At 56.5% G+C, this 22317-nt stretch overlaps 1 protein-coding gene across 11 annotated transcripts in view; it reads left to right on the forward strand.

Annotated features, from left to right (window-relative positions):
* The first annotated feature begins 5348 nt into the window (after window positions 1-5348).
* LOC111145697 (dynamin 1) overlaps window positions 5349-22317 on the forward strand; it is a 45535-nt gene continuing 28566 nt past the window's right edge. For 10 of the 11 annotated variants that reach the window (XM_022500813.1, XM_022500812.1, XM_022500817.1 and 7 more), the window contains exons 1-7: window positions 5375-5607; window positions 19656-19729; window positions 19997-20146; window positions 20427-20630; window positions 20837-20935; window positions 21032-21192; window positions 22107-22249. In XM_022500813.1, coding sequence (XP_022356521.1) covers window positions 5447-5607; window positions 19656-19729; window positions 19997-20146; window positions 20427-20630; window positions 20837-20935; window positions 21032-21192; window positions 22107-22249 — 992 coding nt within the window. In that variant the 5' untranslated portion in view covers window positions 5375-5446. Of the gene's footprint in view, window positions 5608-19655; window positions 19730-19996; window positions 20147-20426; window positions 20631-20836; window positions 20936-21031; window positions 21193-22106; window positions 22250-22317 lie in introns of all 11 variants that reach the window. The other variant, XM_022500810.1, reaches the window with a different exon arrangement.

Here is a 22317-nt window from a genome sequence, read left to right on the forward strand (position 1 = left end):
GCTCCCCCCGGGCCCGGCCGCTTGAAAAGCTGGTCTGCGGATCGGACCGCCGCAGCGCCCTCTGGAGGACCGGAGGACCCGGTGGCGCTAGCCGCGCCGCGAGGTTCCGCCCCGCGTTCTGGTCTCGCTGCAGGGAAGGCGCCGGCTTACCCCGCGCCTCGGCTGCGAACCGCACGGCTGGGGGCTGCCAGGGGGCCCTGGGCGGCGCCGACCCTCCGCCCCGCGTCCTCTGCCCCGGGAACCAGCGGCTACGAGCCCGAGGTCCGTCTGTCTCCCGGAGGGGTCTGTTGTCTGGCGGGGACATTGCGGGCGACTTCGAGAAGGACTGTCCCAACCGACCTCCCCGTGGCCGCCAGTGTCCCGCGATCCGTGGGCCCCGCGCGGGGCTGGGGTGGGAGGGGCCGTGCAGCCGGCCTCGGCACATTCGGGGACCGAGACCCAGCGAGAGGGTGACAAGCACAGCGGGCTGGAGAATTTGCCCTCGAAGTGGGTGGGGATGTCCGACTCAACGTGTTTCTTCCATTTGACTCGGGACGGGGTGAGGAGGGCTGAGTTCCATTATGAAAAACGGCGCTCATCCTGAGCCTGAAACTGTTCTGCCCCCAAGGACTCTTTAATGACGACTCGGTCCCTCATTCCGGTGCCCTTCTCCTTGGTCCCCACATGGAGTCACTGAGCCAAACAACCCTCGGCTCTAAGCAGCGATCCCTTTTCCTTTTTCTGTTACCTAACACCGTCCCTAAAGGTAACAACAATCCGGAGCAATGGGCTTCTTTTGCATTAAGCGCCGCTTTTGCGGGGGACACGGCGCACGGTGGCGCTAGAGGCAAGCGAACTGGAGGTCGGTCCCGCGCGCTCGGCCGCGGAGGCCCGAGTGAGTCAACCAATCGCTGCAGTCGTGCGACGAGCGCAGCCCTAAAACCTGGGGACCCGTTCCGCTGCAGCCCGGGGCGGCGACACCGGCTAATTCCGCCTGGATTTAGAGGCGCGAAGGTGGCTCAGCGTGGCCACCGCGTCAGGCGGGGGCCGGAGTCAGTAGGACTGCCCTTGGGTGGAAGGGCAGCCTGGACCGTGGGAGCTTTGAAGGCCTGGTCTTGGGCATAATTTATCCCGAAGGGCAGGGAGCGCTAGGGGAGGGTGTCTAGGGAAGAGTGCGACAGCATCACATCCTCCCGGCTTAGAAAACTCACTCTGGTGAGAACCAAGACGCAACCAATGGGGACGGAGAGAAGGAGCCGAGTTAAGATCGCTTAGGCTTCCCAACTAGGTCCAATCACGCAGAAGTCTGAGAGGTCGAATCCGGGCTCGACTCCCTTCTGGCTAGGGGACCCGGGCCCCTTGGGGAGTCCTCTCTGAGCCGGTCTATAAAATGGGTGTTCCCTCCCTGGGTGGGTGTGAAGATGATATTACGTAATGCTAAGCGCTGGCACTTGGCACTGAGTGAGCTTAGCAAATTGCCAAAGTAAAAAAAAAAAAAAAAAAAAAAAAACTAAAAATAATGCTCATGCCCGTGATCCTGTGTTGATTCATCTTTCAGAAAAGCAATCTGCAAGTTCTGTATCAAGACTCTTGAACGTGTTCTGCCCTTTGACCTGGTAGTTTGGCTTGTAGGCAACGTGCCCAAGAAAATAATCAGAAAGGAGACTTTTTAAAGGCAGCAGGTCATTCATGGAAAACATTATTTATAATGGCTGTCTGGAAAGTAATCAACTTTAGGGGAACAGCTAAGTAAATCATGGTGTCTACCTTGAGTAGCACACAGCCATCAGAAATTATGCTTTCAAAGGTTATGCAAACACCCACGATATGTTGTGAAGTGAACTCAGCAGGTTACAAAATTGCCTACACAATTATGATCCTAGTTTTAGAAAAAATAAATATATGTGCATAGTGGGCTCGTTGGGGGGTCACTTTCTTTCCTTTTTTCAATTTGCTGCAATCGGTTTGGATGACTTTATCATGGGGAGGGAATGGAACATTTTTTAGAATGTATATGACTTTGTCCTGACTCCTTTTTTTTTTTTTTAAGATTTTATTTATTTATTTTGACAGATCACAAGTGGGCAGAGAAGCAGGCAGAGAGAGAGAGAGAGAGGGGAAAGCAGGCTCCCCGCTGAGCAGAGAGCCTGATGCGGGCTCGATCCCAGAACTCCAAGATCATGACCTGAGCTGAGGGCAGAGGCTTAACCCACTGAGCCACCCAGGTGCCCCTTGTCCTGACTCCTTGAAGACAAGACAAGATAATGGCTGGTAACTTGTTGGGGACACTGTTGGGGCAAAACTCATGTTAATTGCTTTTAACCAATCTCTTGCAGGCAAAGGCCCCCAATGTTCAAAGGGAAAAGAGATGCCCCCTCTCTTTGCATCTGAAATGAAGTCTGAGGCTGTAGCCTTACCTGGAGGCCTCTTACTTGCCTCTAATTTGAGCTGCACCTTTATCACGTAATGAACTCTCATGTTCATATAGATCTACCTCCAGGCCTACTCTGCTCCAGGATTCTGCCCGTCTCTTCCCGTGATGCTACTACATAGCGTGATTATTACAGTTTGGAAATATATTTTAATGCCTGATAGTACAAGCCCCCAACATTTTCATGCTTTACCCAAAAAAAAAAAAAAAAAAGAATCTCTGGACAATTCCCAATTATGTAAATAAAATTTTTTCGAGCTAAATTGCAGAATGATTTTGTTAACCCCTTCCTCCCACCCCCCCACCAAATCTCAAGCTGCATATAATGATATATATTGGAGCTTCTTCTGTTCTGATGCACATAGGAATCTCCTGGGGCTCTTGGTTCTTGTTAAACACAGGTTGTGAGCCAGCAGGCCGTGAGCAGAGCCTGAGATTCTATATCTTTTTTTTTTTTAAGATTTTATTTATTTATTTGACAGATAGAGATCACAAGTAGGCAGAGAGGCAGGCAGAGAGAGAGAGGAGGAGGAAGCAGGCTCCCTGATGAGCAGAGAGCCCGATGCAGGGCTAGATCCCAGGACCCTGGGATCATGACCCGAGCCGAAGGCAGAGGCTTTAACCCACTGAGCCACCCAGGCGCCCCTCTATATCTTTTTTTTTAAGATTTTATTTATTTGACACAGAGAGGGCATAAGCACGAGGGGTTGGGGGAGAAGGCTCCCTACTGAGCAGAGAGTCCGAGGTGGGGCTCGATCCCAGGACCCTGAAACCATGACCTGAGCTGAAGGCAGACGCTTAACCTACTGAGCCACCCAAGTGCCCCGAGATTCCACGTTTCTGACATACTTCAGATGATGTCCAAGCTCCTGGTCTGGTACCAGACCTATAGGATGATCCCATTTCTGTAAAAACAAAATGAAATAAAACGAATATATAGAGGACCAACCAGAGAATAAACACCATAAAAGCTATAAATAGTGCTTATCTGTGGGTGGGAGGATGACCAGGAGCTTTCAAATACTGGGTAAAGTCTGACTTTTACAGTAAGTTTCACTACTGTAATTAGGAAAAACAATCCAGCTGGATGGCGCCCCTCTGGGCAAACATCTGCAAACCGCACCCCTTCCCCAAATTAATGGCTCCACTCCAGGCTTCATCTCTGCCCTCTCTGGTTCTCAGAGCATAATAAAGGGGCAGGGTATAAGCAGCTGCTCCGGCAGTGTGCTGTAGGTAGCTGAGGCTCCAGGTGCCTGGAGGGCACAATCAGTTGGTTTAATTAAATTCTCCTGAGCACCAAGCCAAGGCCCCGCCCCTGACAGGGATTCCAATCTCTCATCATCCCCATTACCCAGATTAGAAAACTGAGGCTCAGAGACAGGAAGGGACATGGATCACCCAGCTTGACCAAAGCCCAGGGCCTGCTCATTTTCCTCTGCCTGCCTGGAAAATCCCCCACCCCCAGATGTCCACGTGGGTAACTCCCCAACTTCCTTTAGGTCTCTGTTCACATTTTTACCAGAATCCTACTCTCACCGTGCTAAACAAAGAGCAACACTACCCCCGCCCCAACCTTCCCCAGCTTTCTTGCTTTCCAAAGCACCCATCACCACCTGACAGAATCCTATTTATTGGCTCATTGGTGGTTTGTTCCTCTTTTTCCACATATGGATATAAGCCACATACGGATAAGGACTTTGTCCATTTTTCTCACTGTTTTATCGCTAGGGTCTAGCATAGGGTCTGGCTCAGGTAATATGCACTGAACTGGTGAGTGAATGGTGGTCTCTGATTCCCAGGGCACTGCTCTCCCAGCAGTGCTCCCCCGCCCCCACATTCACATATAGAGGGACCCCCTGATGCCCAGCAGCACAGAGTAAGCTGGCCTCTCTTTTCTAGCCTCCTTGTGGGGAGTCCAAATTAGGTTCCTCAGAATCAGAGGTGGATGGCTAGGCCTGGGGCCCATGGTCTCTCCATGTGAACGGGATACATAGGGTAGGGCTATAGGAGTCCTGGATTCGAATTCCAGTTTTACCACCACCCTGATGGGTTGAGGCAAAGACTGACACTGTCTAGGACAAGAAGTCCCAACTCTCCCAAGAAGGCCTTCCACGGTCACTGCCCTGGCCCTTCCTGTTCATTCAGCCTGGCTTGCTTTCCTCCTTGATCTGCCTGTGACTGGCTCCTTCTCATCATCTAGGTCTCTTCTCAAATGTCACCTCCTCAGAAAACCACCCACCTCCTCCCGGGCTAAATGGACCTTTTGCACCGACACAGGTACCTCTCTTCACACACTGTTTACTTCTTCCATCACCGTTAGTGTAAACTGTTTTCGCTTTTACGATTTCATGTACCTGTTTCTTCATTCACTGTCTGTCTCCACCACCCCGATGCAAGATCTGAAGGTCATGTTCACTGCTGTATCTCCACTGCTTACAACAGGGGCTGGCTTATAGTAGCTGCTCAATAAATATTTCTTGAATTAATGTTCTGCTCTATCTCCATCTAGAAACAGAAACTGAGGCCCAAAGGCGGGAAGGGCATGCCACCATGAGTAAGTGGCAGAACCTAGAGCAGAAGGCAGCGAGGCTGAGGCCGAGCGGAACTCCAGGTCAGGAGACGTGACCTTGAAGGAGACCCATCTCTCTCCAAGCCTCAGTTTCCTCATCTGTAAGATGGAGACAGCCATGACCACTAGCCGAGAGGTCCAGTACTAGGGGTGAAACCTTGCCCATTTCCAGGAATGATAGCTGCAGTACAGCACCATAGCCCCCCAAACGCGGCTCAAGCGCCCCGAAAGCCGTAGATGGAGAAAACTACAATCCCCATAGTGCCGCAGGGAGCACCTGCGCACGACTGCCAGCCCGCAGAGCCGGGGGCGCCCTCTGGCGGTATCCTGGCGCAGAGCTCCGCTCCGCTCACGGAGGGGCGGGGGGTCCGCGGCGCAGGCAGTCGGAGCGCGCGGCTGCAGCGGCGGAGCCGAAGCCGGGAGCGGGAGCGGCTGCCGGATCGCAGCCCGCGAGGCCCGCTGCAGCCATGGGCAACCGCGGCATGGAGGATCTCATCCCGCTGGTTAACCGGCTGCAGGACGCCTTCTCCGCTATCGGCCAGAACGCGGACCTCGACCTGCCGCAGATCGCCGTGGTGGGCGGCCAGAGCGCCGGCAAGAGCTCGGTGCTCGAGAATTTCGTAGGCAGGTAGGAGCGGCGCGCGCCGGAGCGCGGACTGCCCCCAGCCCGGGTCCCCGGGCCTCCGCCCCCGGCCAGGACGGCGCCGCGACCTCGCAGCCCTCGGCGCTGCCCCCGCGGGCGGGGCGCCCCCCGCCTGCAGCCAGACGGAGGGTGCCCCCCCAACCCCGAGACCCCCTTAGGGAAGGCAGCTCCCCCAGCTCGTTCTCAAACGTCGTCAAGCCACCGACCATGGTATCACGCCCCCCTCCTCCTTGCCACATCCCTTAGGGAAGACCGCGCTCTGCTAAGAGACCCTGGCGAAGGGTCCCCCCTCCCCCAGTATAGGCACCAGGGGGGGCCTGCATTACTCAGCGCCTCCCTTCGGCTCCCGCGTCCCTCGGAGCCGGCAGTACCCCAAGGGCAGTGCTCCCCAGCCCTAGGCTCCACGGAGGACAGCTCCCTCCCCCATGAGGATCCCTGGGCCGTGGCTAGGGACCCCCCTCCAAGCTGTGTCCCTGAGAGAGGACACAGCCCCCGGACATCGAGAACCAGGCACGGCCTCCCTCCTCACACACACACCTCTGCAGCTCCCGCCGCCATCCGTGTGCGCAGCGCGGCGGCGGAGGGGGGAGGATGGGGGGGGTGCTGCAGGCCAGGAGGGGGTTGGCGGCGAGACCGCTTCTGATCCTCTTGCGAGCCGCCGGTCCCTGGCTCGGCTGCCGCTCCTGGGTGGGGAGGCGCCTGCCACCGTCGCTCTCCCCCCGGGCCTGGCAGAGGGATCGTAATGGAGGGAGAAGGCGGCGGAGGGCAGAGATGACTAAGACAGGGAAGCAGGATGGCGGGGAGGGGGGAGCCATTTGCACAACCTAATCCCCCTCCTGTCTCTGATCCCCCAGGGCGCTGGGAGGGCCAGGTAGCAGGGAGTGGGGGACAACCGCTAAGACAAAAGGTCCCCGGTTTAGGGGGGCAGGTGGGGTCGTGACCCCCCCCCAGGATCCCCAGGGAAAATGGAGGCAGGGATGGCGTTTTGGTGCTAAGAAGAGGATGGCGCCCTCCTGGGAGCGGGATGGGGGCTGAGCACACGGGGAGAGGCAGTGACACTGGCCTCCCCACTCCCTCCCTCACCTTCTTCAAAAACCCTAGCTTTCTCCCAGTGACCTTTGCTGCTAAGGAAGTACTGGCATGTGAGAGAGGGAAGCAGAGGCCCCTCCTCCCTCAGAGAGACAGCAGTTCTGAGGGGACATCCTGGGTCCAAGCCAGATTCTGCTGTGAAGCCTCAGGAGAGTCATTTGCCCTCTCTGAGACTGTTTCCCCACCTCTATTAAGGGCAGTTTCACTGGATGGTTGTTCCTACCCCTCAGATGACCTGGGAAACCCAATGCCAACCCTGGGGCTGGAGGGAAGGATTCTGACTGGAGCAGTGTATCTGGGAGATGTTGGAAAGCCACCGTGGGGGCGGCTGGGCCCATCTGGTCAGCAGCGGGGGAGGCCGTCTGTCTCTTGGGGATGGGCTCCCATAGAGCCCCCCTCCTGCTCACGTGACCTTCAGAGCTGCAGAGACAAACAGGCAAGAGATACACAGATGGGCCCCTTCCCTGTGGCCCAGCAGTCAGGGTGAGGGGGTGGCGGGGACTTTGGACACAGCAAAGCCCAGAGGCCTTAGTGCTTTAAGAAACACCCACAGAAATGTGGCACTTTACAGTGTACAAACCACATTCCTACCTTTCGTCTGTAGAATGTTCGCTGAAAGCCTGCTTATTCCTGGGCTGTGTGCTCTGGGCAGGAAGCATGGAGTGGGGGGAGGGGTGGGAAGGTGACCATATCCCCCACCCCCACCCCTGCTGAGCCCTTCTCAGGTGCCCCATACCATTCTCCCCAGGATGGCCCACAGCAGCTTCATGAGGCAGGTACCCTGATGCCCATCCTGGAGCTAAGGGAAGAAACCTCAAGGTTAGATGCCTTGCCCAAAGTCCCCCAGCCAGGAAGGACAGCATCTCTTAGAGTCCAAAGCTCAGTTTCCTAATCTCAGTCTTGAGAGCCTCTGAGAGCCAGGCCCTGAACAGGGACATGCAGGTGCATGGGCCTCCATCTTCCCTATCTGTAGAATGGGACTACAGACCATTGCTGCCCTACCTGCCCGACCAGGCAGTGCTGGGCTTCAGGGAGTTCATGGGTATAAACATCCTTTGGTAAACACATGAGAGACAGCTGTTGGTGATCAGTTAGGCTTGGGGACCCATGTGTGCCAGGGCCAACCTGGCCCCTGTCTTCCTGGAGATCACTGTCTAGCCAAGGCAGGTGCCAGCAAGTAGGCAACACAGTGGACCAGCGCGGCCACTGCTGAATTGGCCCCCTGTTAGCTTGTTGAGTGGAGCAAGATGTGGACTCTGTACCCCCTGAGGCCCGGGTCCTCTCACGGCCGCAAGCACCCTGGGGCCCTCTAACAGTGGCCCTGTGGGAGGATGTGCGGGGTGTCTGGGTGTGAGCCCAGGGCAGATGAGGGGGGCTTGGCCTGAGGTGGGGGCACGGGTGGGAAAGCGTTATTTGATCCTCATAAAAGCTAGTGAGGAGGCCAGGGCTGGGGCACCTGGAGGGAGTTCAGTCGGGCCCCTAGCCAGCCCTACCTGCTCCCTCATGGGATCCTGACCTCTCGACCTAGGCCTGGGTCCCCAGACCTGTGAGCATGGAAACAGCCTTCCGTCTCCATCTCCTGGGGCTTCCCAGGAGCCAACCCCCCAGGGAGAGGAAGTGGGAAAATACACCATAGGGAGCAGAGGCTGCCCCGGGCCAGCCTGGGCTCCTGGGCACCCCTGGATGGCCCTGTGGTCAGCTCTGTGGCAGAAGTGGCACAGCAGCCGCCTGGGACCCTGCTAGGACTTGTCTGGATCGATGTTCCTTCTTCATCCCCCTTTTACAGAAGGGAAAACTGAGGCTAATTCATTTAATTATTCGGACATTCGTGGAGTGTCCACAGTGCCACAGCGCTGGAGAGTCTAGGTTAGAAAAGACAAAACCTTTGCATTCCACAGGGGGAAACTCTGAAATGGTAAACACAGAAGCCTGTATAGGAAGAAGACAATGAGAGAATGGGGTCCGTCCTGTGGAAGGGGAAAAGGAAGGTCAGCAATGGTTTCTAGGAAGGGGTAGCATCTGAGATGAGAAGCCATGGGACTGAGACGCATTCTAGGTGGAGGGAACTGTTTGTGCAAAAGCCCTGGGGCAGTAACAAATTTGGCTTGTTCAAAGAACGGAAAGGAGCCCCTGTGGCTGGTGTTTGGTGTGCAAGGGCAACATGACATCAGAGAGGTAGCCAGGGGTTGGATCTACAAGACCCTGAGGCTCTGGTGAGTAGTTGGGTTGATTTTCATTTCTGCCAGAAGCTTTTCAGGAGTGGAGCGCCTTGAGCGATTCCAGCAAGTGTGTAACTTGGGGAGGGGGCGGGGGACAGGTGAGGAGTCGGCTCCAGTGCGCAGGCGCTGAGGAGGGACACGGGCCAGGCTTTCACAGCAGGAGGAGGAGAACGGTGGGGTTCAGGGTACATTTTGGAGGAAAGTCCCACATGACGTGCGGTGCGGTGGATGGGATGTGCCGGGTGAGAGGAAAGGGACTCGAGGATGACGTCAGTGTCTTTGATTCTGGGTGGGTGTTGGTGCCGTTACCGGAGGACAGCAGGAGCAGGTTTGGGGGGCGGGGGCAGGACCAGGAGCTCGATTTTGAGCATGTTGAGTCTGAAGTGTAAGGTGGGCAGTGTGGTGATGCAAGCCGGAAGCTCAGGGGAAGGCGGGCTAGAAGTGTAAATTTGGAACTCACCATCGCGGAGAGGTGGGATTTAAACCCATGGGAGTAGATGAGATCATCTCGGGGTGAGTGTAGAAAGAGGAGTGTGTGCAGGGCCCCAGGATACCCCAGCATTTTGTGAGTAGATGCCTGCTACCCTAGGCCACCCTCCGTTGTCTGCCCCCGGCTCTGCCCACCCCTCCACGACACCTGTCCGGCACCAAGAGTGGGGTGTCCTGGGACAAGATCTCAGGCTCTGCCCTCCCTCCCCCACTCTGGTGCCCAGGAGGCTGACAAATGGGTAATGCCCACCCTCCCTGCCCTCTTGGCCCCTGGGGAGGCAAAGGCCAGTGAGAATGTGGCAGAGGGGCTGAGAGCTTGGGCTCCGGAATGCAACCTGGGTTCATAGCTCAGCCCTGCCTCTTCCAGGCTGAGTGACCTTGGGCATGTTTCTGAAACCCTGCTCAGCTCCTATTTCCTCATCTGTAAAATGGGGATGATAATAGAACCTCCCTCGTGGGGTTGTGCTGAGTTGAGATAATGCCCATGAAACACTTGCGGGGAGGCCTCACAGAGGTGATGTGCCAGGTCTCTTCTGCCTGGACACAGGGCAGGCTGGGAGGCACCTGGGGCGTGAGTGGTGGCAGGGGGCCTGGTGAGCGGGCCTCTGCCCAAAGCCCAAGGTGGGGCCTGAGAGGCAAGGTTTTGGGTTTCCCTAGTGACTCTGCCTACCCTGCTCAGGCTCCCTGTCTTCTTGCCTCCTACCAATCTCCTTGTCACTTCCTCCATGTTCTCATCCCAGCATGGTCTTGGTGCCAGTCTATGGCCTCTGAGAGCCCCTCTCTTGGTCATCCCCAGGCTCTCCAGTGGGGGACAGCCCACCCTTACTAAGCTCTCATCCTCTGAATGCTTTGGGATACATCTGAGTGGTTCCAATTCCCAGATTTGGATACTGAGGCCAAAGGGAATTAGGGGACAGCCTGAGACATCCTAGGTGGAGAATCACTGACTGTGGAGGGGCAGAAGGGACTGACATTGGCTTGGCCCTTGCAGCTTACCAGCCCCTGAGGATACCGCCATGAGCCAGTAGGACACATCCTTACTCTCAGGGGGCTCACAACTGAGCAGGACAGAGAGACACTAAATCACACCAAGAGCCCTTTTGTTGTGTATTTGAAGCAGGGTATGGGGAGCCTTCTTTTGAAAGAGGGGTGTCATCGGGCCTCCCTGAGGAGGTGGCATTTGAGGCTGGACCTGAGCAAGAAAGGGACCCAGTCAGGCAAAGGAGTGAACACACCCCAGGTACAGAGTCCCATCTGAGCCAAGACCCAAGGAGGGAAGGAGCCCAGTGGGTTAGAGAACCCAGACAAAAGACAGTGTAACCGAGCGACGAGTGGACGCCCCAGCGAGACCAGGAAGGTGACGAGGCACCCCAGCAGCCCCTCAGCGGCCACCCACACCCAGAGAGCCGACCCCCTGCCAGGCAGCCACCCTGCTCCAGTTTCTGAGCGCTCAAAGCCAGCACGTGCTGTGTGCAGAACACACGTCCACAACCAGACTCACGTGCTCAGCCCAGGCCAGAGAACATCTTTTCCAAACCCCCGCCCCATCCAGGGGCCCCAAGGAGTCGGGAATGAAAGGTGACTCTGGCAGACAGCATCTGATCCAAGCTCCAATAGAATCGAGTTTCCCTGACCTTGGCTGGGGTTACAGGGTCAGAAACTCGGGGAAGGGCAAGGGGGGAGGGGGTGCGTGGGCAGAAATGGAGGCCCACGTGCCTGATGTCTAAATATTCTAGTTATAAATCAAGCTAAAGGATCACTGAACACAATACATTCTGCTCTTCCACCTTGACAAACCCACTTTCATAACAACCTGGCAGACTGGGTTTGAATTTAGAATTTCAGACTCAGAGTTCCGTGCTGGGGTGTGGCGTTGTGGGGACAGGTGGCCCCTCTCCCCAGGCTGCCCCTGTCTCTTCTTACTCCAGCCTGCACCAGAAGGGGCTTCCTGGCCTCACATGCAGACACCCCGCCCTCACATCTGAGCTCCATCCATGGTGCCAGAAAGGACCCCCACCCCCACCCCCCACTTGGCAGGGCAGAAGCCTGGAGGAGGCCTCGAGACTGAGAGGGAATTCCAGAACACTCAGGTGTGACCTAGGAAGGGTGCATAGGCTCCAGCTGGGCACTGACCCTTGGCCCCTGGGGACCCCTTGCTCTAGAGATCCAAAGAGGGACCCTTAAAGTGTGGGGCAGGGGTTCTGATTCCCCATGTCCAAGGGCAGTGCTGATTATTATTTTCTTGGAACCAACAAACTGTTAGTTGGAGGAACAGACTCTCATCCCCCATTTTCAGGTGGTGAGATGGCTCAGAGAGGGTAGGCACCTGTCCGAAGTCCCACAGCAACGGAATGGGTACTGGTCCCCAGCCTCCGTGTCAGTTCCTCTTCACCCCCACCCACGTGTACACATATGACACCCCTCAGCTTCTCCTCCACTCTCCCCGGCTGTCTCTCTGGACTCTGACCCCTCCCCGGCATGAATTCCAGCTAAGGACCAAGAGCGGTGCGGGGACGGCTGAAACCGTTGCAGGCACGAGGAAAAATGACTCCTGGTCTTGGAAGGTGTTCAAGGCAGCCTCCTAAATGGCATCTGCCCACTGCCCTGGCCGAAGGCTCTGGCACCAACCTCCCCTCCTAGATTATCCTCCCCATGCGAGTCAGGCCCAGGCCCTGTGGATCCTGCCCTCGGTCCGCCCTCCTCTCTGTTCCCCAGCTGCCCCCACCTTTGTCTTAGCTCCTGGGGCAGCCTTCTCTCGTGCCCACAACCCATTCTCCACCTGACAGCTCGGAGTCTCTCTATGGCCTCCCAATCTGACCTCCTCTGCTTCAAGCCCTCTTTGGCCTCTGACCTCCAAACCAAGCCCGTTGCTCCTGAGTTGGGCCCCTCAGTCCTGCCTGTCATAGCCAGCGCTACTTCCCTCTAGCCTCTCCCCGCGGGCCTGCCCTAGTATCTTGCAGTTCATGGAAAAAATGCTCCCCCCCCACTCTCCTGGTATATGCTGTCCTCATCTTCACCATGCCCTCGTCTCCCTCCTTCCCTGGCTCATCCTCCAAGTCTCACGTCAGCCAACACCTCCTCCAGGATGCCTTCCCTGATCACCCTCTCCCCCTATGACCGACTCCTCAGCGTGTGGAGTAGGGGTCAGTTTTCTCCCAGGACAAGGGGCTGCAGAGGAAGAAAGAGGCCAAAGCCTTGGGCAGAGGGGTCCCGGCAGACAAGCAGCTCCAATTACGGTTCCTTCTTTTTCTTTCTTTCTTTTTTTTTTTTTAATTTTAAACCACAGTTACTTTTAGCATTTCGCCTGTTTATTAGTGCCTCCCTTGCATCACTCCAGCTCAGAGGCATCTGGTCTGAGCCCAGGGAAATGAGGCCACCAGGCAGGATGCGGAGAAAAATCTCAGCGGGAGAATGCACGCTCCCCTCTGACCTGAGTCCCAAATCTGGAGGAACGCAATGCTCAGTAGCACACACAGGGCACCTAGCCACCGGTGGGCACCCTCCGTTGGAGCCTCCCACAGCCAGGATCTCAGGGCATCGCCTCAGCAGCCCTAGGAGGGAGCTGCTGGCTTGTGTCCCATTTCACTAGTGCAGAAACTGAGGTTCGGAGCAGGGAAATCATTCAACGGTGGAGCTGAGATTCTTTTGCCTCGAGCTACTGGTGGTAAGAACTGAACATCAGGTATAGCTCTGTGTCCAATGATGCCCCTGATGAGCTGTTAGGCAAACAGAGCTGCTGCAGGAGTGTGGACTGGAGCCCAGGGAGTGTGTGGGCACGTGAGGGGTCCCTGACCTCGTCTCTTTTCATACCAGCCTCACACAGCCCCGCAAGGATCAATCTAGAGTATAAAGTGGGGGTTGGCTGCACCTGGGAGGCTCAGGCATGATGATGATGCCAGGGTCCTGGGATCGAGCCCTGCATGGGGCTCCCTGCTCAGCAGGGAGCCTGCTTTTCTGTCTGCCTCTGCCTGCCTCTCTGCCCGCTTGTGCTTTCTCTCTCTCTGACAAATAAATAAATTTTTAAAAATCTTTAAAAAAAAAGGAATTATTAAAAAAATAAAATCTTAAAAAAGGATGCAGATTTCTTAAGCAGCTTTATTGAGGTATAATTTACACGCCATAAAATTCACCTGTTTTTGGTGCACAGCTCAATGATTTTTAGTGCATTTACAGAGTTGTGCAACCATCATCACAGTCTAATTTTAAAACCCTTCCAGCACCCCAAAAAGAAGCCTCGTGATGATGCGGATTTTCAAGCAGAGCTTCTGACCAGCAGTCCGCGAGCCCTCAGTGTTCGCTGTGATTTTTATTGAAAATGATATACTGTTTACAACGGTGGTCCCCAGGTGTTGGGATGATCATGGTTTTCTTATTTTTAAATGTTTTGTGTATTTTCTGAGTATGTTTTCAGAGAGGGAACATATGATTTTTTACAAGCAGGAGGCAAAAGAGAAATCTATTTCCATCTTGAAAATAGAAAGTCATCAACACTTGCAAGGGAGGGGGGAAGAAGGAAGGAAGGAGGGAGGAAAGGATAAGGAGGAAGGAAAGATCATCGCTTTTCTTTAGTAGGGAAAACGGTTTGCTGAGGAGAAAGTGTGCACTCAGAGTCCAGAGCCCTGGGTGCTCTCCTACCCAGTCACCAACTTGAGCTATGACTTTGGGCAACACTTCCCTGCCTTGTGCCTCAGTTTCCACACCAGTACAATGAGGGTGATGGTGGGAAAACTAGAGGAGCTTGTCTTCATTTTTTTTTTAAGATTTTATTTATTTATTTGAGAGAGAGAGACTGTGTGAGCACAGAGGGAGAGGGAAAAGCAGACTCCCGACTGAGCAGGGAGCCTGATGCAGGACTCGATCCCAGAACCCCGGGATCATGACCCAAGCCAAAGACAGACGCTTAACAGACTGAGCCACCCAGGGACCCCAAGGAGCTCATCTTCAGATCATTCTCTTGGCCAGCAGGGCTGCCCCGAGTGCCAGCTACATGCCCTGCTCCATGCTGGGTACTGGGGCCACTGTGGTCAAGAGAACCAGCTCAGTCCCTGCTCTCAGGACATCAGAGCATCCGGGGAAGCCAGGCCAGGACTGCCTTGAAATATTCCAACCTCAGCTGGAAACACATGGGCTGTGTGGTGTGGGCATGCCCGGGGCCTCCTGTGGCAGCGGGAACAGAGAGGGACTTGTTGCCTGGAGGCCACCTCACCTCCTCCCCACTGTATTTCTTGGCCCACCCCCTCCCTTGCCTCCACCCCAGCCCTGTGCTTCAGAAGGCACCTCAGAGCCTGCCTGCCTCCCTTGCCTTCCGCTTTCAGGGGAAAGATTTGGCTGGAATTATCCTGGCGCACCCGCCCGCTCTTCCGCGCACCCCCCAGGGGTCCCCCCCCTTCCAACTCCCTCCCTGCTGCAACGTCTGGTGGGAGCCCAGCCTGTGTTCTCAGCTTTGCTCAGCAAGTTATGTTCTTTATAATCGTAACAGCTACCACTTCTTCAGGCATCGATATATGCGAGCCTCGTGGTAACCCATTTTACTGATGTGGAAACTGAGGCTCAGAGAGGTATGGCCACCTGTCCAGAGCCACACAGTTCCTGAGTGGCAGCTCTGACATTCAATGCCAGGCTTGTCTGACCTCAGAGCCCAGGAAACAGGAGACTTAGAAGGAAGGTGGCTGCTGGGTGCGAGCCAGACCGCGCCGGCTGCTCGCTGATGTTGTTTGCGCTCACAGGACCTGGGAAGCAGGGTCCCTGAGCTCTGGCCCCAGATCTCAGGTCCTAGAGTAGAGTAGGGGAGGGTCACTCTGGGCCTTTGGTTCACTTTCTCCAGACCCCTCTGAGTAGCACGGTGTCAATTCAGACAGGGAGCATGTGGTCCTTGGAGGCCTCCAGAGATGTTTACTTCATCCTCCCTGTGCCTCAGGTTTGAAAGCGCCTCTGCAGATGGCAAGGCAAGGCCTCCTCGGGAAACCACCATCTGTCCAGAAGGAGTAGGGAGAGCTGGCAGGCCACCATGCACCCCTCCCACATGGCTCCCGGGGCTGGTGGGCCCAGCACACTCTTCTCGGTCCTCCCTCAGCCTAAGCAGGAGCTGGGTGGGAGGTGCGGGGCGGCACTGGCTGGGGACAAGGCTGGGCTGAACCCCCACTTTAACAGAGCGCCGTGTGTCCGGGTGGAAGGCAGGAGCCATGGAGGGGTTCAGCCATGCTCTGTCCCTTGAGCGTTGCCTGAGGACCTACCAACGGCCAGGCCTGGGGTGAGCCTGGGAATCCAGCAGGGAGCAAGGATTCAGTCTGGACGTGTGAACCGGCCAGTGCTCTTTGCTGCCTGCCCAGGCATGGGGTTGGGCCCCTCTCAGCCACCTCTCCCGTCACAGCTCCCTGCACCTCTCTGGGCCTCTGTCCCCTCCTCTAGACAGTGATGGAAGAATGACATGGCCTCTGAAAGCTTCTCCTCCTGTGCATCATTTGCACCTAACCTTTCATGGTCAGGATCTCGAGGTCCAGGTCAGTGCCTGGAGGAGGCGGGCAGAGCGTTCTGTGGGATCTCGCATTCCCTGCTGAAATTTGGGTACTCTCCTAGAGAGGGGGCTGAGAAGGGGTAGCACCCTGGGCAGACCCCTGGAGGTGCTGAGCACCTACTAGGTACCAGGCCCAGGCTAAACTCTTTGCACGAAAAGCTTCCACCGGCCTTCTTGCAGCCCACATGTGGTCGTGGCTGATGCCTGGTTTCTATGATGCTGGTTCGCTGCTGAAGGTTTTGAGGCCCAGAGAGTGAAGCACCTTGGCCAGACTGCAGAATGGCTTTAAGGTGGGATTTGAACCCAGGGCCTATGCCTGGCATTGGCTCCTAACCAAGGGAACATGAAAGGGACATGGGGGGGGTCATATTTAAAAATCAGGTTCCCTCTCCCCCACCCCTGCCCCACTAGATCCTAACCCAGCATATCTGAGGAACATGCATTTTTTAAAAAGTTTTATTTATTTATTTGACAGAAATCACGAGTAGGCACAGAGGCAGGCAGAGAGGGAGGGGGAAGCAGACTCCCCACTGAGCAGAGAGCCCAATGCAGGGCTCAATCCCAGGACCCTGAGATCATGACCTGAGCCAAAGGCAGAGGCTTAACCCACTGAGCCACCCAGGTGCCCTAAGAAACATGCATTTTAATAAGCTGCCCCTGCAGGGCACCTGGGTGGCTCAGTGGGTTAAAGTCTCTGCCTTTGGCTCAGGTCATGATCCCAGGGTCCTGGGATCGAGCCCCGCATCAGGCTCTCTGTGAAGCAGCAAGCCTGCTTCCCTTCCTCTTTCTCTGCCTGCCTCTCTGCCTACTTGTGATCTCTGTCAAATAAATAAATAAAATCTTTAAAAAATAATAATAAGGGGCACCTGGGTGGCTCAGTTAGTTGGGCAACTGCCTTCAGCTCGGGTCGTGATCCCGGAGTCCTGGGATCGAGTCCCATATCGGGCTCCCAGCTCCATGGGGAGTCTGTTTCTCCCTCTGACCTCCCCTCTCATGCTCTCTCTCTCTGTCTCTAAAATAAATAAATTAAAAAAAAATTAAAAATAAATAAAAATAAAAAATAATAATAATAAGCTGCCCCTGCGGGCCTCGTGAGGGCCTTGCTCTGAGAACCTGTGCCATGACAGAGATGGGACCTTTCCCCACCCAGGCACCCCCATCACCACCCTGGCTCTGGAGATCCTGGTGTGAGGAAGGGCTCTACTCCCACACATAGCCCTGCTCCTCTAATCTCTGCTTCCCATAAGCTGCTTGTCCTTTAAGTAGCCCTGGGGAACCAGCGACTTGGGGAAGCCTGGCCCAGACCCCTAACCACCCCTTCAGCTGGGCCCTAGGCTCCCCATACCCTCTATGCAACATCTCATTGGCCTTCAACCTGCAGGTCTGCTGGGGCTGAGCGGGCCTCTCTGTGCAGGGAGGGGGGCTCTCAGGGAAGAGCTCTCAGGGAAGGTCCATGTCTCTGCGTGGGGGGCCTTCTGTGGGGAGTCCCATCCTTCCCAGCCCCTCCTATAGTTTCCATGGCAACTGCTGCTGCCATGGTATTGCTGGGTGAAGAGCTGGTTGGGGGAAAGGGTGGACCCCAGGCCCCCATGCCCACCCGAGCCTCTATGAGAACAGATGTCCTATCAACACAGCTCTGGGGGTTCCCAAATACTAGACAGTCACCCCGAGAGGAGTGAGTAAAGGATGGGAGGGTTAGAGACAGGAACTGCCTCACCACCATCCCACCCCCCCACCACCCCGTTAAATCCCCTCCTTCTCTGAGCTGCCTGGCATATCTCCCTTGGAGCACATGTCACACCGCATTGCATTATCTGTTTACTTGTCTGTCTCTCCCTCTGCACTGCAAGCTCCTCCTCTGGGTAGGGAGCATCTGACTCATCACATCACATCCCCTGGGCCCAGCACAGGGCCTGGCACAGAGCAGCTGCTTCCAAATCTGTCCGAGACAGAATGTAATTGAATTACATAAAAAGCCAATTCTGGCTTTTTGGGTTGAAGGAGGAGCAGAGTTCGACAGGAAACTTCCCAGTCTCTGGGGCCCCACAGGCCCTTGGGTTTGACCCGTGCCCATCTGGGTCACCTTGGACAAGTCACTTCACCTCTGAGCCCCAGTGGCTTCATCTGTAAAATGATCGTTTCCATGTCGGGGCCCTGTTTTGAGGGCCAGGGGGTTCAGTCAGCATTTATCAAGTGCCTCTTACATGCTAAGCCTTGGGCTAGACAGTGCGATCCAGGGGTGAGCAGAAAGATGCCGGGCCTGCCTTTCTGAAGCTCCATCTTGCAGAAATGAAAAGTGCTTGCTTAGCACCTGGAAATGATGAATAAAGGCAGGATTTGTCATCCATCTCCTTCCCCATAGAAGTAGCTGACTCCTCCCTATTGGCCTCTCATCTCCCCAGAGGAGGGGCGGGGTAGGAAGAAGTCTCCCCAGGACCCAAGAGAAGGCCTTGAACCCAGGAGCTTGGGCCTACTCTGTTGTGCCTGGGACCCTCCTGGCGGGGGAGTGAGGGGGTGGGGGGTGGTACAGGAAGCTGTGTGGTCCAGGTCAGGCTCTGGGCTGGGGGTGGGAGATCTGGGTTCTTCTCAGGCTCCGTCCAAGTCCTGAAGGAGCTTGAATGTCTCTTCCCCTTCTTGGGCCTCCATGTGCCTCTCCGTGAATGAGGTGGCCAGCTGGATCCCTCTGGTCCCTCAGGCTATAGCCCACTCCCGGATTTCCATGGGGATCCCATGACTGCTGTTCTGACCGCCTTGTCCCTGAAGAGACCTCCGCCCTCAGACTTGCGCAGGCCTGGGTGGGGCCGTGGGTGGGGGTGGATAGAGAAGTGCTGACAGGACAGAGAATCAGCACCCACAAGGGCTAGCCAGAAGGACTGCTGAGGTTGACATCGGCACAAGCAGATAGTTGGGGTATAGACATCAGGTCTGGGCCAGTGACTCGGGGACCCCTCAGGTCCCGTCTTTCAGAGACTGGGTCTGCACAGGACTGAAGCACAGGGAGCTCTCCCAGCAGAGTCAAACAGATCTGCCTCCGGAGCCTGCTCTGCTGGATACCAGCGGCACAGTCTGAACACCTCTGAGCCTCAGTCTCCTCATCTGGAAAATGGGGATAATAACAGCACCTGTCTCACAAGGCTGTTGGGTGGAGTGCATGAGATATTGCCCACAAGGAGCCTGGTGTGCAGTAGGCCCTTGAAGAAGCATGAATTCCCTTGCCTCCTCCTCCCCCCCCCATCCCTCCTCATCCTCAGCCTCAGCCAGATGGGGCCCCCAGGGAAGGGGAAGTGAGATGCTGCCCTTCCCCCACAGCGGAAAGGAGAGGAGAAGGTGCAGCTCCATTTCCTTGAGACCCACTCTGTGGCCTCTGGGCGCTTGGGCACGCAGGGCACCCCACCCCACAGTTGAATGGTGGTGACTGGGTTGGCAGAGGGACTTCTTGTTGGCCCAGAACCAACACAGAGCATACCCGAGAGAGATCTGGGGGTTATTGGTCTCCTGGCTGTTGATATGCATAAATCTGTGACCCAGGGTACTGGGTTGGGGGGGAGGTCCCTTCTACCTTTCTCAGATGCCATCTCCCCTCCGTGGCCTGAAACCCCTTGGACTAAGGTGTGGTGGGCACTTAGGGAGAGTGTTGGGACTCCCAGTGGCAGGACAGATGCCCCCAGGACAGAGGGAGCCTATTCAGGCCCTGACCCTCCTCTCGCTCCACCTCATTGCAGGGACTTCCTGCCCCGAGGGTCAGGCATCGTCACCCGACGCCCCCTGGTCCTGCAGCTGGTCAATGCCACCACAGGTACGCGCTCTGCCAGCAGCCCCACTCTCCCCAAAGAGCGGTCCGGCCTAGCCCCTGAACTTGCTTGCTGTGTGCCTTTGGCCCTGGATTCCCCGTCTGGAAGTGGGGATAAAAATGCATAACGGAGACTGTGGTGGTGTTGTGGGGAGGGAGGGGAGAGAAGGCAGTGTTTGGGGGGTTGTGCAGTGGAAGAGGGGACCCTGGTGGGTTCCAGGTTAAGATGCTTACCCCTCCACCGTTCTTCCCCAACTCCCCACTCTGGGGCAGAATATGCCGAATTCCTGCACTGCAAGGGGAAGAAATTCACCGACTTCGAGGAGGTGCGCCTGGAGATCGAGGCTGAGACCGACCGGGTCACGGGCACTAACAAGGGCATCTCCCCGGTGCCCATCAACCTCCGCGTCTACTCGCCGCATGGTGAGACGTGGCCCCGCCCCGGGCCTCCTGGCCCCCTTGCTTGGCTCCGCCCCCACAGCGACCCCGCTCCTCTGCCCATCCTACCCCAAACTCCACCCCGCCATGGCTCCGCCCACCGCTGGCCACGCCTTGCACGGCCCCACTCCCCTTGCTTCAGCCCAGCGTTTCCCTAATCCCGTCCACCTCCCGCCGGATCCTCTCTGGACGACCCCGTTTCTTAATCCGCCCGCCCACCGCCACGCCCCTCGCCTTGAGCCCGCCCTCTCGCCACCTTGTCCAGTGCTGAACCTGACACTGGTGGACCTTCCCGGAATGACCAAGGTCCCGGTGGGGGACCAACCTCCTGACATCGAGTTCCAGATCCGGGACATGCTCATGCAGTTTGTCACCAAGGAGAACTGCCTCATCCTGGCTGTGTCCCCGGCCAACTCCGACCTGGCCAACTCTGATGCTCTCAAAGTTGCCAAGGAGGTGGACCCCCAGGGTAGGTTCCTGAGGGCAGCAGAAGTGCAAGGCCCTGGGGCTCTACTTTCTGGGCCAGGAGGAGCCACTCTGAAGAGTAAAGGAGGCAGGCGGTGGGTGAGGGAGGGTATGGGAAGGGAGATGGGCGGGGCGGGTGGTCGCAGTTCACGGGGTCTCAGGTGGGAGGGCTAGTGCAGATGCAGATGAGCCTCTCCTGCGGCCCCCCAGGCCAGCGCACCATCGGGGTCATCACCAAGCTGGATCTGATGGACGAGGGCACAGATGCCCGTGATGTGCTGGAGAACAAGCTTCTCCCCCTGCGCAGAGGTAGGCAGGCCCCTCCCCTAACCTGCTGCTCTGCCCCTCTCCTTCACCCCACCCTGCGCAAGGCTGCTCGCCCCTGACCTCTACCGCCTTCCACAGGCTACATAGGGGTGGTGAACCGGAGCCAGAAGGACATTGATGGCAAGAAGGATATCACGGCCGCTTTGGCCGCTGAGCGCAAGTTCTTCCTCTCCCACCCATCCTACCGCCACTTGGCGGACCGCATGGGCACACCCTACCTGCAGAAGGTCCTCAACCAGGTGGGAGCTCAGGCCTGGGGAAAGCAGCATGGGGACAGAACCAGTCAAATGTGAGGGTGACCCACAGAGGAGTCCTCCTCGTGGGTGTGATGAGGATGGGAGGGAGCGGGAAAGGGCATGTGGCATAGGGGCGGAACTGGGGACTTGGGGCCCTACAGACCTGACACTCCAGCTCTCTGAACTTGAGAATTACCCTGCGGGAGGCCTAAACTCAGAGGGGAAGAGGGGGCAGCCCTCCAGCCATTCCTGCCCAGAAACATTTTATTTGGCCCTCATGGTGTCTAGAAATCAGGTAATTTCAAATAAAAATCTAGACTCCCGGTTTCTACTGAAAATTGCACGCGGCGCCTAGCTGGCTCAGTTGGTAGAGCCTGTACTCTCCATGTCAGGGTTGTAAGTTTGAGCCCCACAGTGGGCATAGAGATTATGTAAAAATAAGATCTTTAGGGGCGCCTGGGTGGCTCAGTTGGTTAAGCGACTGCCCTCAGCTCGGGTCATGATCCTGGAGTCGCAGGATCGAGTCCGTGTCCGGCTCCCTGCTCTGTGGGGAGTCTGCTTCTCCCTCTGACCCTCCCCCCTCTTGTGCTCTCTCTCATTCTCTCTCTTTCAAAAAAATAAAATCTTTAAAAGAAAGAGGGAGGAAGGAAAGAAAGAAAGAAAGAAAATTGCGTTGTTCACTCATGAATTCAGTTCACACACCCACTGTATGCCAGGCCCAGGCCCCAGCGGCTTTGCTTCTCGTGGGCAGGGCAGTGATGGGCAAGGTCATGGCTGCCTTCTACCGCTTCCAACCTCACCACATCCACAGGTGCCCTGGCATCCTGGCCCCTGCTTGACCCTCCGGGTAACTGCGTTTGTGACCATGGCCTTAACCCCTGTCTCATTCTGCGCACCCCCCCCCCCCCCGCCCCCAGCAACTGACCAACCACATCCGGGACACACTGCCGGGGCTTCGGAACAAGCTGCAGAGCCAGCTCCTGTCCATAGAGAAGGAGGTGGAGGAGTACAAGAACTTCCGGCCTGATGACCCAGCGCGCAAGACCAAGGCCCTGCTGCAGTGAGGCCCGCCCCGGCTTCTGACTCCCCAGCACAGGGCTCCCCCAGGGCTCCCTCCACAAGGCGGCT

The sequence above is a fragment of the Enhydra lutris genome, unplaced genomic scaffold, assembly GCF_002288905.1.
Source record: "Enhydra lutris kenyoni isolate GAN:26980312 unplaced genomic scaffold, ASM228890v2 scaffoldscaffold13, whole genome shotgun sequence".
Classification (NCBI taxonomy): domain Eukaryota; kingdom Metazoa; phylum Chordata; class Mammalia; order Carnivora; family Mustelidae; genus Enhydra; species Enhydra lutris.